Source organism: Silurus aristotelis (genome assembly GCF_946808225.1).
Source record: "Silurus aristotelis genome assembly, chromosome: 4".
In the NCBI taxonomy this organism is placed as follows: Eukaryota; Metazoa; Chordata; class Actinopteri; order Siluriformes; family Siluridae; genus Silurus; species Silurus aristotelis.
In genome coordinates this window covers 1,144,611-1,159,367 of record NC_139577.1, presented here as the reverse complement: position 1 = coordinate 1,159,367, position 14,757 = coordinate 1,144,611, and the positions used below count along the sequence as shown (strand labels likewise).

The 14,757-nt window shown below is 39.6% G+C and overlaps 1 protein-coding gene across 1 annotated transcript; it reads left to right on the top strand.

Moving 5' to 3' along the window:
- Positions 1–4,205: 4,205 nt before the first annotated feature.
- bmp5 (bone morphogenetic protein 5) lies at positions 4,206–14,244 on the top strand. The gene is made up of 7 exons (XM_083540635.1): positions 4,206–5,155; positions 8,526–8,718; positions 11,203–11,351; positions 12,668–12,865; positions 13,164–13,240; positions 13,357–13,467; positions 13,580–14,244. The coding sequence occupies exons 1-7, from the start codon at positions 4,666–4,668 to the stop codon at positions 13,727–13,729; spliced, it is 1,368 nt and encodes a 455-aa protein (XP_083396761.1). The 5' UTR covers positions 4,206–4,665; the 3' UTR covers positions 13,730–14,244.
- The last annotated feature ends 513 nt before the right edge of the window (positions 14,245–14,757 follow it).

Genomic DNA, 14,757 nt, shown 5'->3' with positions numbered 1-14,757 from the left:
TGAGCTCTGTTTTCACAGTGGAGCAGGTGCAGGATCTTATTATCATAAAGACCATTCGATGGCTGGCTGAGAGGATTTGCAGGGACCAAGATTATGTGTTGATGTCATGTCTCATTTCTGAGCACCAGTAAGCATTGGAACAATAGAACCATGTTAATCACTGTCTGGAGTGAACACTAGGACCTTGTGGTCATCAGTTATGGCCTGAGGAAGATGGTGATCCACGTCATGGGGCAGTGATGTAATTACCTGCTTCCTATGAGGACATTTACAGCTTTCTTAAAATAAGAGAGGAGGTTTAAAGAGTTTCTTCAACAGTCAGACATCTTTGGTCTGCTTCCAAGTAGGAGTCTGATGGAGCTACAGAAATATGTCACCCATTAACACCTGCATGTCACATGTGACTGGTTGCTCACAGCTGTTGCCACTGGTCGTCCCTGATTAGCAAATATATTTAAATCTCCCCCCTTAGGTTTCTCCCATAATTAGTTGTTTCCTAACTTATTTTGCTTGTTGCTTTCTTGTCGTATTAGTTTTGTTTGTTCTTGTATGTTTGAACTTTAATAAATGAACCTGCATTGCTTCTGCTTCTCGCTTTCATTATCTGACACTGTTCCACATTTTAAAATGTTTTTACCTGAACGTTCATACTGAATCTAATACCATGACGTTATACAGACTATTACTGACCTACACATTTCCTTTGTACAACATTCAAATAAAAAAACAAAACTGGGCTTTATTTATGAATAGAGAACCAACGAAAATCCCACTGGAGTTTGGAAAAGCACATCTAAGATCTTCATCACTATGAGAACACCATCCACTCAGTAAAGCACCGAGATTGTAGCAGCATATTAACAATTCAAATATGATGTTCAAAGTTTAAGACACTTCTAATAACCAACTTGATACTTTGTCCTGGACCTGCTTTGATTGGTGCTTAGTATTCATAATCGTTTAAAGTTTGCTTAAGTATACATTTTCAACACTTTGGGAACTGTAAAGAATGTTTATATTGAAACTCCATATGACTGAGTATTTAACTTCTGAAGACAATTAGTTCGCAGTTTGTCACAAGCATCGGTGCATCGGCATTAAAAGTCAACAATGTGATGCATCGATTTAAAAAATTGTGCATCAGATACAAGTTGGCATTTGGATCACGATGCAACGTTTGTAACATATTTGCACAAAACTATTTATTTATATAAAATAATTAGTGGATGCGCTGAAAGTGACCAATAATTTGTGACCAATATTTTAAATGTAGATTGATAACAATCACTAAACTGTTTCTTGAGCACGTCTTTAAAGTCACATAAAATATACTGTAGATTAACATGGCAGAGGTAGAGCTGCAACTTCCTGGAGACAGAACAGGAAAAAAAACGTTTTCTTGTATTGAATAATTTTTCTTTCTTTTTTACTGCAGGCGTGTGTGTGAAAGGGCAATGAAGGCACTTCAGTAAATTGATGGTTTGCTGTCTGAATTATCAGCACCATATTAAATTGCAGAGCACCAAATTTTTGGATACCATTCCACATAACAACTGATGTACATACTGGATGGCTTGGTAAGTTCAAAGCTGATGATTCCCTTAGCAAAGGACACCACAATCTGCAGTCTGGTATTTCACCTGGAAGAGAAAGAGGCAAAAGGAAACAAGTCTGACAGAGATAATGAGCACAATCATGTGGTATCTTCAGAAGAACAATATTTTCTAAGCTTATTCGAGTATCATTTCCAGCAAGTTGGTGATGATGATCTTCTAGAATCTTATCCTTGGAATATCCAGAAGATCTGACCACATTTAAACCAAAAAAAAAAAAAATCGTGGAACTTGCCCAGAATACAATCCATCATTGCAAGTTTTGGCCTGTTGTGCATCTAAAAACTAGACCAGATCTCCAAGATCCTTCTGTTGGCCAGCCATACTGCAGTGCAATTGTCCACATCCTGCACCCCCATGCTCTTATGTGACACAATCTAAGAATACCACACTGCTTAGTACTTACTAGCAAACACAGTGTTTAGATTATATCAACCATCACGAAGACTCCAGTTGGCAAGAGAAGACTTTTATAGAGGGGGGTTAAGATGCAGAAAATGATCAAATGATACAAATAACGTGAGTTGAAGGGGAGAAGACTCTGTACAAGTTTGCTCATCCAAACTGGCAAGGAACTCGGAAGGAACCTTCACAGTTATCTGGCATATCCCTGGTGTGGTGTGGTGTGGTGTGTACTGGGAGAGTCATGGCTCGGCGCTCTGCCAGTCTCCACAGCTGTACTTCACTTCAATGTGATTGCAATTACAGCTACTGATAAGTACCACAGATTTCAGATGTTGTTCATTGCAACTGGACACCAACCAGCTAACCTGCTTCCTGAAGTTTCAGACAATAGATAGAATTTTTCATCATTTTAAACTGAACACTACCGTGTTCCGTGTACCATTTTCTACCATTGTATTGTTTCATTGTATATTAAGTCTGACATTGAGTGTTAAACAAACAAATACAAAAACAAAACTTGCGAACCAAACGAAAGATAAAAACATCTACTGCTTTTTCTTCATGCAGTAATGAAAATTTGTAAAATGAATCTGATATTTGTGCAGCTTCCGGCCACAATCCTGGTTTAATAAAATTTCTGGTTGTAATACGGTGGAAAAGAAAAACATAAGAATCTCCAGCAGAAGAACAGGTGTTATGCTCATAGGGGTTTGTATTGTCTGAGAATTGGCTGAGCGCAACATACAGAACAATAACATATAGAAAATGTTTAATAAGACTTGTCAAAGAAACGATGCCTCAAGGGGCGGGGGGGGGGGGGGGGGGTTGTTATTGAGATCCGAGCACATTTAAAGCTAACACACATTTAAGCTTTATAAATAAAACCTTAAAATAAAACACATGCTCCAACATATGACTCAGTTCTGAAATCGTCAAGCTGTTGGATATTTACCTTTTTTTTTTTTTTTTTTTTTTTTATAATTTTCTGAAAAAGCATTACACTTATTACTTGTACATGGACATAAAATCTTTTAATTTATTGTAAAAAATCAGATTTCTATAACAGGACCTCCAACTTTATCATCACCATATTATAGTATCATTATTTTCTATTATTTTTATATTGAATGATCAGTGTTTACAGCACTAACACTAATCACTAATCAGGGTTTAAAATGTTCAATAGTTTCCACCAAAATTATTCAATTCTCACAGAATAAGGAATAATATACAGAAAAACCCACCACTGAAAGATTCCATTTTATATTTAATTCATAAAGTATTAATAAATTAATTTTAGAATAACACTAAACTCTTGGCAGAAATCAATACCCCCAAGTTCAACAGCCCCAGTTTACCTGATGTCCTAAAATACACCATATCGCCAAATGTTTGTGAACACCTGACCATCTCATCTTTGTGTTTGCTAAACTTCCCATTCCAGATTCACCCTCCCCATTTCCTGTTATAATAAGATCCACTCTTCTGGGAAGGCGTTCCGCTAGATTTCGGAGCATTGTTATGGGGATTTGCCCGTTCAACCACAAGAGCGTTAGTAAGGCCAGGCGTTCCAGATAAGGTCAGGGCTCTGCAAAGACCACTCGAGTTCTCCAACACCAACCTGATCATGCTGGAACATGTTTGGGCTCGGCCCTTTAGTCTCACTGAAGAACAATTGTACAGCAAACAAAGACATTCTATAGACCACTGTAGCAATGTGGCACCGGTTTGGGCAAATCAAACCACAAACCATTGGTCATATAGCCGAGTTTAATCCATACACAAGGTTTATAATGGAAGGTGCCACCTCAGCAAGATCAGAAAAGGACCTCCATAATCTTTGGGTGGTGTCTTCATGTTCATAGTCTGCATTTTTTTGGGATAAAAATCAAGCATGATTCTAATCACACAGACTGGAACGTACGTGCATGAACTAAACCTCAACCTGAGGACGACGTTGTTCTCCTGTGCATGATCACTGCGGGTGTCAGATATCAAATGTCTCTAATTTCACGCTGAAGCGTTTTCAACGAGACTTCATGCGACCGCTAGAGGAGAACCCAGATCCTGTGTGTGGGACGGACTACCCGGTCTAAACTTCTCTCTCTCTCTCTCTCTCTCTCTCTCTCTCTCTCTCTCTCTCTCTCTCTCTCTCTCTCTCACACACACACACACACACACACACACACACAGGTCTCGGCTTCACTTCTCTCGCCGGAGCTCCAGCAGCGAGCACTGACTACTTCTCAGTCCTGCGACTCCGTGGTCTCCGTCGCAGCCGTCTTGCGCTTTTTGCGCATCGTCCCCAGACCCCCTACGTCCACAAACCTGAAAGTGAAATATGTAAGTTCTTTTTTTCCCGGGTTTTTTTTTCATTCTTCGGTGTGTGTGTGTGTGTATCAGGAACATCAAAGGAGTTGAAGACAAGGCTCAGAAGTTCACGCGTCATGTGAACCTTCACACGACAAAAGGACCTGGTTTTTTGGGACGAGCCGACAATCAGAGGTGCAAATTTTCTTCCACAATCCTGAGCCCTTATCAGGCCTGTTGTTTCATGTGTTAGTATTATGAACGGTACACGCACTGTCATGGAGCTCGAGAGCCCGAGACGCGCGTGGTGAAGAAACAGGGTCGTGAGATCGCAGCGATGAAGGTCTTAAGGCTTTGCGACGGGGCGGCCCTCGCGCTCGTCTGGAGCGTCGTGGGTTTGTTTCAGAGCGTCTGGTGCGCTTTAGGGGACAACCATGTCCACTCGAGCTTCGTTTACAGACGCTTGAGGAACCACGAGCGCAGAGAAATCCAAAGGGAGATCCTCTCCATCCTGGGTTTGCCCCATCGGCCGAAACCCTTCTCTCCGGCGAAGCAGGCATCCTCAGCACCCATGTTCATGCTCGATCTGTACAACGCCATGACGACCGAGGAAGCGGAGGAGGAGGAGGACGCGCTGCTCGAGTACGCAGCCAAGGCGATGAGCGCAAACTCGCTGCGGAACTCGCGCAAAAGCCCGCAGCACACCGCTCCGTACGGATACTCACGCGCGCCTGTGACCTGGACAAGTCAGAGTCCACCTCTGGCCACTTCACACGACGCAAACTTTCTGAACGATGCCGACATGGTCATGAGCTTTGTGAACCTCGGTAGGTATCCGTTTCCCAAAGGAAGATCATGCTTTTAAACCGTTACTATTTGTGGATGTGTTTTTGGGGGAGATGCTCAGGGGGGCAAACTTCAATAATCCCAGTCTATTATAGAGCATAATAACGAGTTATAACATGATTTGTTCATCCAGTGGTTCCCATTTAAAAACATACAGAGTGCCATTAATATTACGCGTAACAACACAATACACATCAACATGAAAAATGTTCCATCTTTACAAACAGAACTTTGTTCACAGCCTGTTTTACTAAAATTTTCCTTGGGGGTAAAAAAAAAAAGAAAATAAAGAAAAGGGGTTGGGGGTGGGGGGGGGGGGGGTGTGAGGCAAACCACACAATACTTCACTATTACTAGTACTATTTTAACACATGGTTTATTTTTTTGGATTTACCCAGTGTGGTGGAGAACTTTTTAGACCCCTCAGAACTTTCCAGTTCTCCAGAGTTTGCTTCTAGAAACCCCTTTTAACCGTAATAAATTCCACTGAGCCTGGATTTATTTTTAAAAAATATAACCAGACTCTTCAAAAAAATACTGTACAATAATATTTTGCTCATTTATTGCCACCATTAAGTGTTTTTTTCTCCTCCCTAGAACTTTCCCTCAACAGAGCACGACATTATTTGTAGTCACACACTGAATAAGGAAATAACTGTTCATACTCAATAACAAATAATAATGGTGGGATGTAATTTCCATACATTTTAATAAAATAAAAATAAACCACAAATCTGCTGCCTATAATTCTCAGACCTCACGTATAATTTTGCGACATCTAACCAACAATATATTAATATTTATATTCTCTATGTCGCCTATAATTAACAAAATTCCCTGTAGATAAATAATTTTGTTCCGGTCTTTAAAGAAGAAGAAGTTACACACAATAAAAACACACAAAGTCCAGATGTTTAATGCACACGATTGAATTAAAGAAAAACAGGAATAATAAAAAAAAAAAAAGGAGAACAATTACTAAAATTCGACTAAAATCACATTAAGGTTTAATAAATAACCCTGTTGGAATTTTCTCTGCTTTATCACACGTGCGAAATGGGAAGTCCATTTATAGATCCGACTCTAAACGCGACAGTTAAAGCGGCGTCTATTCTTGCTTTTTTTGACACCCTTTCATTTGCAACATGTAGCTTCAACTCTCTGCAGCATGCCATTTAAATCTCCATAAACCAGATAAAATAGAACGTAGGCACAGACTCTGGAAACTCGGAGACAATTACAGGTTAGAGAAGGAAAAGACACTGGCGTCTAAAGAGTGTTATTATATCAGATCATTTGTAAAGTTCCTGCAGTGTGTGTGTGTGTGTGTGTGTGTGTGTGTGGGTGCAAATTCAGTTGGACGTACGATGCGTACTTATGGTATGGAATGCGGTGAGGTGGGAGGCAGGCGTATGGGGGGGCAGGAAGCATTAAATAAATTCCCTAGGACACGCAAAAGTGTTGTTTTAAATATTCCTGATTAAAATCCTGCTTTCTGGAATGTTGCGTGTTTTGAGTCACTGCGACACGCATGATTAAGGCCATAATGCTTCAGTAGCCGTGACCCCCCTCTCTCACAGAGAAGCCCATGCAAACTTATCAACTCAATGTTTTTGACCTGCAGATGATTTCCCCTTAATTATTTCCTGTTGTTGAAGAGAGGACACGGGAGTTTTGGTCGTGAAATGCGTGCGAGCGTGTTGCGTCTCATTTTTAATCGCGAGCTTGGATTACTAAACTTCAGCTTTTCGGAGCATGCCTTGTTTTTTTTTCTAGTTACCCTTCTTAAAAGTTGTTAAATTGTCAGAAATAATATCCGAGATTTTTGACATGGGAACGGGGGGGAAAAAAAAGAAAAGAAAAGCAGATTACATTTCTGGCTGACCTTTTGCAAACGTTTCCGTTTCAGGTAGCCCACAGGGAAAGCCATCACAATGACTGTACATGTGTTTTCACTTAGAATCACGAGGCATGCGCACAGTTCACGTCGAAAGAGCAGGTCTTCTCATTTCTGACCCAAAGTGCAGCAATTCCGAGCTGCAGGTCTCCATAAACATCACTTCACTGACGTATTACCAACAGTTTATTTAGTACTTACTTATATTTGGACGTACCCTTATAAAAGGATTTATGAGAAATATTAAATCATGGAGGTAAAAGGAGATTTCGGAGCGGTTCTGGCAGGAGACCCTTCACTACTAAAACACACTATGAAAACTTTGTGACGGGATATTACAAAATATTTCATGATTTTGAATAAAGCTCTTGAACCTCTTGAGATCTTTAACCCCCAAGTGAACAGTCCAGTAAAAGCGAATCCTAACTTCGAATCATATGCAGCGTGGACACATGATGATATTTAACTATGTGAAAAAGAACTGCTTTACAGGGTCAGTGTTTTAAACGAATCCCTGTGAATTAAACCAGTGATGTCTGTGTCTTGACAAGCCTTGAACTCTGTTCCTAATTAGCAGGCCAGGCTTAAAGTTGAGCCTGAGCAGCTGCTCTGACTCGGACCTGCCCTCTGACCTCTTGCTGTTAAGTAGCCGTAGACTTTCGCTGTAGATAAATTATCAGCGAAGCGCCGCTGCGTTATATCACTGACACTCCGGAGCTTCAACGCCGTCTCCTTAGTTATCACTTTGCACTCTTATTTTAGGCCTTGTGTAAAGCTTAATGGATGATTTCACTGCTTTTACATGCGATAGCAAACACGTCTAAAAGTGTACCGAGATGTAAACATCTGGCTGTTTAGATTCAAAGATATTTCGAAGTTCATAAAATCTAGAAATCTAGAAAAGCAGGAAGTTGTTGTGTCACTGGCTGAACTTTTATACTGTTTCAGTGTTATGAGTATTAAAAAAAAAACCAGAAATCTCTTTTCCGCATCTGAACGTCGGAATGTGTGCGCCCTTTAAACACGACAGTGAAAAAGTAAACATGTGTGAGCTTAAAATATGTGAAATATGTTCATATTGTCAGTCTGTCGACGAGAACAAAACACTTTATCTTTCGGATTTGTCTGCGCTGAAGGGCAGAGTGTCATTAGTGAAGGCCTGTTTTGCTTAACTGCCAGATCGTTCATCATACTGAAAGAATAGCGAACGCTCACAGCAGAGGCCCAGCATTAAAAACCTTACCTCTGCTCCTGAACTCATTTAATGAGATTAAAGTTTTTTTTTTCATTTCCTTCATCTAAAATTTGGATATTTGAAAAAAAAACCGATATGCATTTAAAAGAAGAAGAAAACCTTGTATCCGTCTAGACGAGACCTCTGGATCTAAAGAGACTGGAATTCTGTACCGATTTTCCAACACTTTTCCGTTGCTCTCTCTTTTTTTTTAATACAGTGGAGCGAGACAGGGATTTTTCCCACCAAAGGAGACATTATAAAGAGTTCCGGTTTGACCTAACTCAAATTCCGGATGGGGAGGCCGTAACAGCGGCAGAGTTTCGCATCTATAAAGATCACAGTCATGGGAGATACGAAAACATCACGCTGAAGGTCTCGATATATCAGGTGATAAAGGAATATCAAAACAGGCAAGTACAACACACACACACACACACACACACACACACACACACACACACGTGTATTACAAACATAATGTAATGTATTGTACAGTCTTTAGCTTTACTAGGTCAAGCTTTCTGGGGCACAGATGATCGTGTTATGGTAACTTGCCATCAGATTTCAGCCATAAAACATTTTTATTTCTTTCTTGAGAACAGAAACAGGATGCAGAAAGTCCATTTCCAATTCCATTCCCAGCCCTTGTCATCATGGTCATCTGACAACACTGCCTGGATTAATTTTCTAACCATTCGAGGTTACATTTTTCCATGGGACTTTTAAGACCGTGGCTGCTCTGTAAAACACTTGGGTAGGCAACCAGGCAGAAAATAAAAGGACATCCTGTTTACACTAGTGTGTGTGCCTGGAGTCTGTCTGGAGTCTTCTCTAGTGGTGATTAAACAGCATGTTTCAGGAAGTTTTAAGAGCGTAATTTGTCACCATTGAAATAATGACTTGTCTTTGCCCACACGTGTCTGCTAATATACTGTTTCGCCACTTTTTCTGGAAAAGAACAGTGAGAGGAAAAAGCAAGCGATTCACATACTCTTTAGTTAAATCTCAAATCTGACCAATGCAATAAAATTCCTTCGTATAAAAATTCTGCTTAAAAGATTTTTTACAGCTAGAATGATTTATCGCCTTCTGTTTTTATGTTTCTACTACTGCTGTCGTAATCAGATCTAGAGGTCGATCAATTAATCGGCACCGATGGTTGATTGCTGGATCGATGGCTAACAGAAAAAATCCATACAGATAGTTTTTCCGGCTTCAGGGTTCCGCTGTTTTTACGAGAGCGGCCTCTAGAGGCGAATCACTGATGCTACTTATTTTCACGACATTTTATTTAATACTTATTAATTATATAATTATATTTATTATAGAATATGTTCATATTTATATCCTTTATCACATTTTCATTATTCAGTACTGTTTTTATTTTTTTTTTAAAGTACAGTACTATTTTACATGGAGGGTTTTTTTTTTTTTTGGCACTTTTTTTTTTGAAGATTTATTCATTTTTTTCTTCTTATACACACCTACAAATGCTACACAATATAAATTATGATTTTTCCAGTATGAGTCAATTGTACATATTTTATAGGAGCTGTTTTTACACATAAAAGGTTTACATTGTGTCGTATTTAACAGGAAATGATTCCATTTGTAGATTTTCCTATAAACGCTGACGCATGGCAGCAGACTGAAGGAAACATGGTCATAAGTAACAGGCACGTGGAGGACGATTCAATTCTGAAACATTACTCAAGAGCGGCTGCGCTTATGTACTTTATCTAATCTCTGGGCTCAGAGTCGCTCGAGGCCTGCGGCAAACTCCCCGGCCGAGTACTTTTATGTTTCTTTGTTTTAGGCGAAAAAAGGGGGGGAAGGCCCGGAGCACGTTGTGAGATTGGGTTATTAGTTGGCCTTCAGTGCAGACCCTGCGCTGTCTTGCTCTCACCATGTTCTCCGATAAAAAGCCAGAGATCAAAGGTTTCCATTAACAGGCCATTTGCAAGTTTCCCCTACTCACGAAGTCTCGGAAGCCCGTTCGGTTATCGCTTTTGATATATCCCTAGCACTTTGTCAGGCTGCTTGTTTCCCCAAACAGGGCCATCTGCTTCTAATAAAGACCTCCAAGAGAGAAGAGCCACATCCATACAGAGTGCCAGCTGACCCACCTGTTCCTTTTACAGTAATGCTCAGGGAAAAATCTTATCTTTAGTCATATATGGCTACAACTTAGACACGGTCTACACCACACCAATCCGGCGTGAATGCACCAGAGAGATAAGTGGCTTCAGGAATCTGGAGAAGGTGGTCATTGAAGGTCTACCACCAGGTTGTACTGCTTTTATGGATGAGCCTTCAAGTTTCACAATTCAGCATTTAGTTTTTAATATCTGAACTGAAATCATGCAAATAGAAATATGAGTTCTTCGTGGTTGCTTCTTAAAAATGTGTAAACAATGAAAGATTGACAATGAAGTTGGACCAAGACGAGGGAATTATATCGGGAAATATTTCAGTATGACTAAACATCATGGATTAAGATGTTCATATTAAAGGACGGGGTCAAAAGGAGCAAAGCATAAGAAGAACTGTGTGATGTGCAATTTGAACAAAACTGTGTGTGTGTGTGTGTGTGTGTGTGTGGGGGGGGGGGGTTCTGCGGGTTCAGGGGGGGCATGTCTGGGCTCGTCACTGCCTCTGATCAGCTTTGTTTTTGGTGTCTTCTCACGGTGTGTGGCCCACACACTGTTTTGGAACATCAGACAATTAGATTAACTGGAATTGCCGTTCCGTGATGTTGATGCCAAGATGACAAAGGAATGTCTGGAACAGATTCATATTGAAGCTTGCATTTGGTTATTGAATAAGTCGGACCTTTTTATGACCACAGTTTACAGGACCTGCTCTCACAGCTGTGCTCCAAATTTGTTATTCAGGGACGCAGAGACGTTTTTGCTCGATTCAAAGAAAATCCGTGCCTCAGATGGAGGATGGCTGGTGTTTGACATCACAGCCACCAGTAACCACTGGGTACTTAACCCGCAGCAGAACATGGGCCTTCAGCTCTGTGTGGAGACCATGGATGGTAAGGAAATTACACAATGACCTTATTTGTAGACAATCTAAAAAAAAAAGGCTTTTAGGATCAGACGATGTCATGTCTGGACTATTTATTATTTATTAGTAGCTTTTGACAACCAGAAGACAAATTGCTAATATTTATTAACCATGTTTAAACTTAATGTTATGTGAGCGTGTAGGATCTCTGTACTGTAACATTCACACCACCTGCTGCACTACACACATCGACCAAGACCACATCGAGTCATGAACACATTTTAATAAAAAGAAAGCCGTAATCCGACTTTCTATTTGCAGTCAGTTTGTGGTTAAACATGTCAAGAGACACATACAGAGATAATACTTATATGTCAATATTTCTTAACCTAATTTCAATTCACTTAAATCAGGGGTCCCCAAAATTCTTATATTCTTCATAATTTGTCTTGGGGGGGTCGGATCAGTCTGTAACAGAGTGACTATTGGTATTATTTTGGAGATGTTATTATGATTTTGAATGTATTTATTTCGCCTCCTAATGCTGGATTAGTTTATTATTTTTTTTCTGCACCGTTCAGACAAATGAGCGTCAGTTTTCAAGCGATAAATGACCTATTAATAGAGCAGTACTTCTATCATAATGACGTTTTTTCTTTTTTTTCTGAAATCAAAACATTAGCATTTACGTACCATTCTGTTGGTTAGTGAGTGAATCTAACACAGAATTATGCTAATTTAATAACTAAGGGAAGTTTTTATTTGAAAGTCGACCTTTATGTCAAATACCGATAATGATATTAATAAATCGAAATTCTCTGCCATTCTTCAGAGGGCCGTTCCAAAATGTAATCTGGGGACCCCTGCCTTAACGAGCTAACTTGCTTATTACAATGTATTAAATTAATTACCACTCATAACCTCACAGTTGTTTTTTCCAAGCAGCCAAACCAGGGAACTTGTCGAGCACTGAAGCATTTACTTGCTATGTGGTTTAAATAATAAAATTAGGTTAAAGCAGAAGTGTCATGTAATGATGTTTATTGTGAACATATTTATTATCATTTTATTATTCAGTCGTTAATGAATGAACTGCATTTTAGCTTTTTTTTTTAACAAAAAGTTGCTACGTTGCCAAACGTTTCTGTTTCGTGTTAAATGGTTATTATTGCATCTGGATAAACAGCACATGGCACAAAGCCATTGTTCATAAAAACCGACACACATTGCAAATGTCGGCCTATTTAAGTATAAAGATATGATTATTGTTGCTAAATTAAAAAAAATATATAGCTCCACCCTCTTTTTGACACTTTAATACGTGTTCGGCGTTTAACTGTATAGGTCGAAGCATCAACATGAAATCAGCCGGGATCATCGGCAGGAGTGGGCCGCAATCCAAGCAGCCATTTCTTGTGGCATTTTTCAAAGCCAGCGAAGTGTTGCTGCGCTCTGTAAGGGCCACAGGGGGGAAGAGGAAGAACCCGAGCAGAAACAAAGGCAGAAGTCAACCAAAAACCTCACCGACTTCCAGGAGTACAGGTATAGTATAATACAACATAACATTATATTATATTATATGAAACCTAAAACTTAGGCATGAAATATGGATTTAAACGTCACACACTTCAAATCCTCAGGGAACCGAGACGAGTCTTGCTTAACGTCATTATTTCAGACACTACCTTCGAGCAGCTTTATATTCACTATACACACACTATAGAGAAGAAGTGCTCATGAGGGTTGTCCACCGGGCCCACCCATGCAGGAATAGACTAAACAAGACGTAAATGACTATGCTTGTGTTTGAACACTGATGGTGGGTTTTGCCTCTATCTAGATCAAAACATCAGCGAACAGAAGCAAGCCTGCAAGAAGCACGAGCTTTATGTCAGCTTTCGTGAATTGGGATGGCAGGTACGCGTCATCCAGGATCCATCAGATCGCAAATTCGCGACGATACAAAGATCGTTAATGACGCGTTCCTCTTTTTAACGTACCGGTTTTCTTTTCATCCTCTGTTTCTCCTCAAGGACTGGATAATCGCACCCGAGGGATACGCTGCATTTTACTGCGACGGAGAATGCTCGTTTCCACTCAATGCACATATGAATGCGACGAATCATGCGATTGTGCAAACTCTGGTGAATATTGTGTCAAATTTCAGGGAATTCAGCCTGATATCAACGTCACTTCGTGTCTATTCACTAAAGTTGCTGCAAAAACTGATATTTTGTCCGTTTGTCTTCCATTCAGGTCCATCTCATGTTTCCTGATAACGTGCCAAAGCCGTGCTGCGCTCCAACCAAGCTGAACGCCATCTCCGTGCTCTACTTTGATGACAGCTCAAATGTAATTCTGAAAAAATACCGCAATATGGTAGTCAGGTCATGTGGGTGCCACTGAAATCCATGTACCTTTGGGGTGCTTTGGGGGAGTTTTGTGCCCTTGTTTTTGATGCATTACATCATCATTGGGGTTTATACATAAAGTACAAAGACTCTAGATTAAAGCATTCTTTTTTTTTATAACCTGACACTTTTATAATATTGCTGGAATACAACACATACCAGATAGATAGTTTTGAGATTTACAGTGATGTACAGTGTTATGTATATATTAGCTCATGAATGTGCTTATTTATTTGGCTTTATTTTGTAATAAGAAGACATTTACCACTTGCAGATGATAAAAAAAAAAGCTCTTTTTTTCAATACCTATTGGAGGCCAGTCGAGGAAGCAGCAGTTATTTTTGGCGTCTTGATCATGAAAAATTATTTTCTGCAAATTTGTAATTGTTTTGATACCCTTTCAGTCTTTGCATTTATATTAGTAATTTGAATAATATATATATTTTGCAATATATTGCATCTATTGTATTAGGACAACGATAATATTTTAATAAATATGTTTCCAAAAAATGATATTGGAATTGTTTTCTTTATTCATTCTGTAGCATCAGTTTGCTGTAAAGGTCAAGTTTGATGCACATTCTGACAGGCGCTCATTTCAAGGCAGTGTCTTGTACATCAAAACTCACCTTCAATACTCGATGTCTATACCTGTAGGACTGTTAATCTCTAATTATCCAAATCCAAATATTCAACATCACCCTTTGCTCATGTTCCTTTGTGGTTCTTTTGCCCTCATGAGGGAATCCCCCCCCCACCCCCCCTCAAGTCTTGATCTCACTCATCAAGGGTTCAGACTTCTATAAAGCTGCTTTGTGGTAATGTGTGATTATTGTACACCTGCATTTCATCATCTATCCATTTTTGGTGTCATCATCCGTTACACATATGTGGGAGTTTCCTGTCGAATGACTTACTGTCTGACTCGACCAGACATTTCATATGAAACACTTATCGCTAATGTCTATATACACATATCGCTAATAAGTCATACTTATATAAGTTAAAACTATAATTAAAACC

Coding starts and splice junctions, on each gene's coding strand:
- bmp5 (XM_083540635.1), top strand. CDS start 4,666: ATGAAGGTCTTAAGGCTTTGCGACGGGGCGGCCCTCGCGCTCGTCTGG. Junction 5,156..8,525: donor CATGAGCTTTGTGAACCTCG/GTAGGTATCCGT, acceptor TTTTTAATACAG/TGGAGCGAGACAGGGATTTT. Junction 11,352..12,667: donor CTGTGTGGAGACCATGGATG/GTAAGGAAATTA, acceptor TTAACTGTATAG/GTCGAAGCATCAACATGAAA.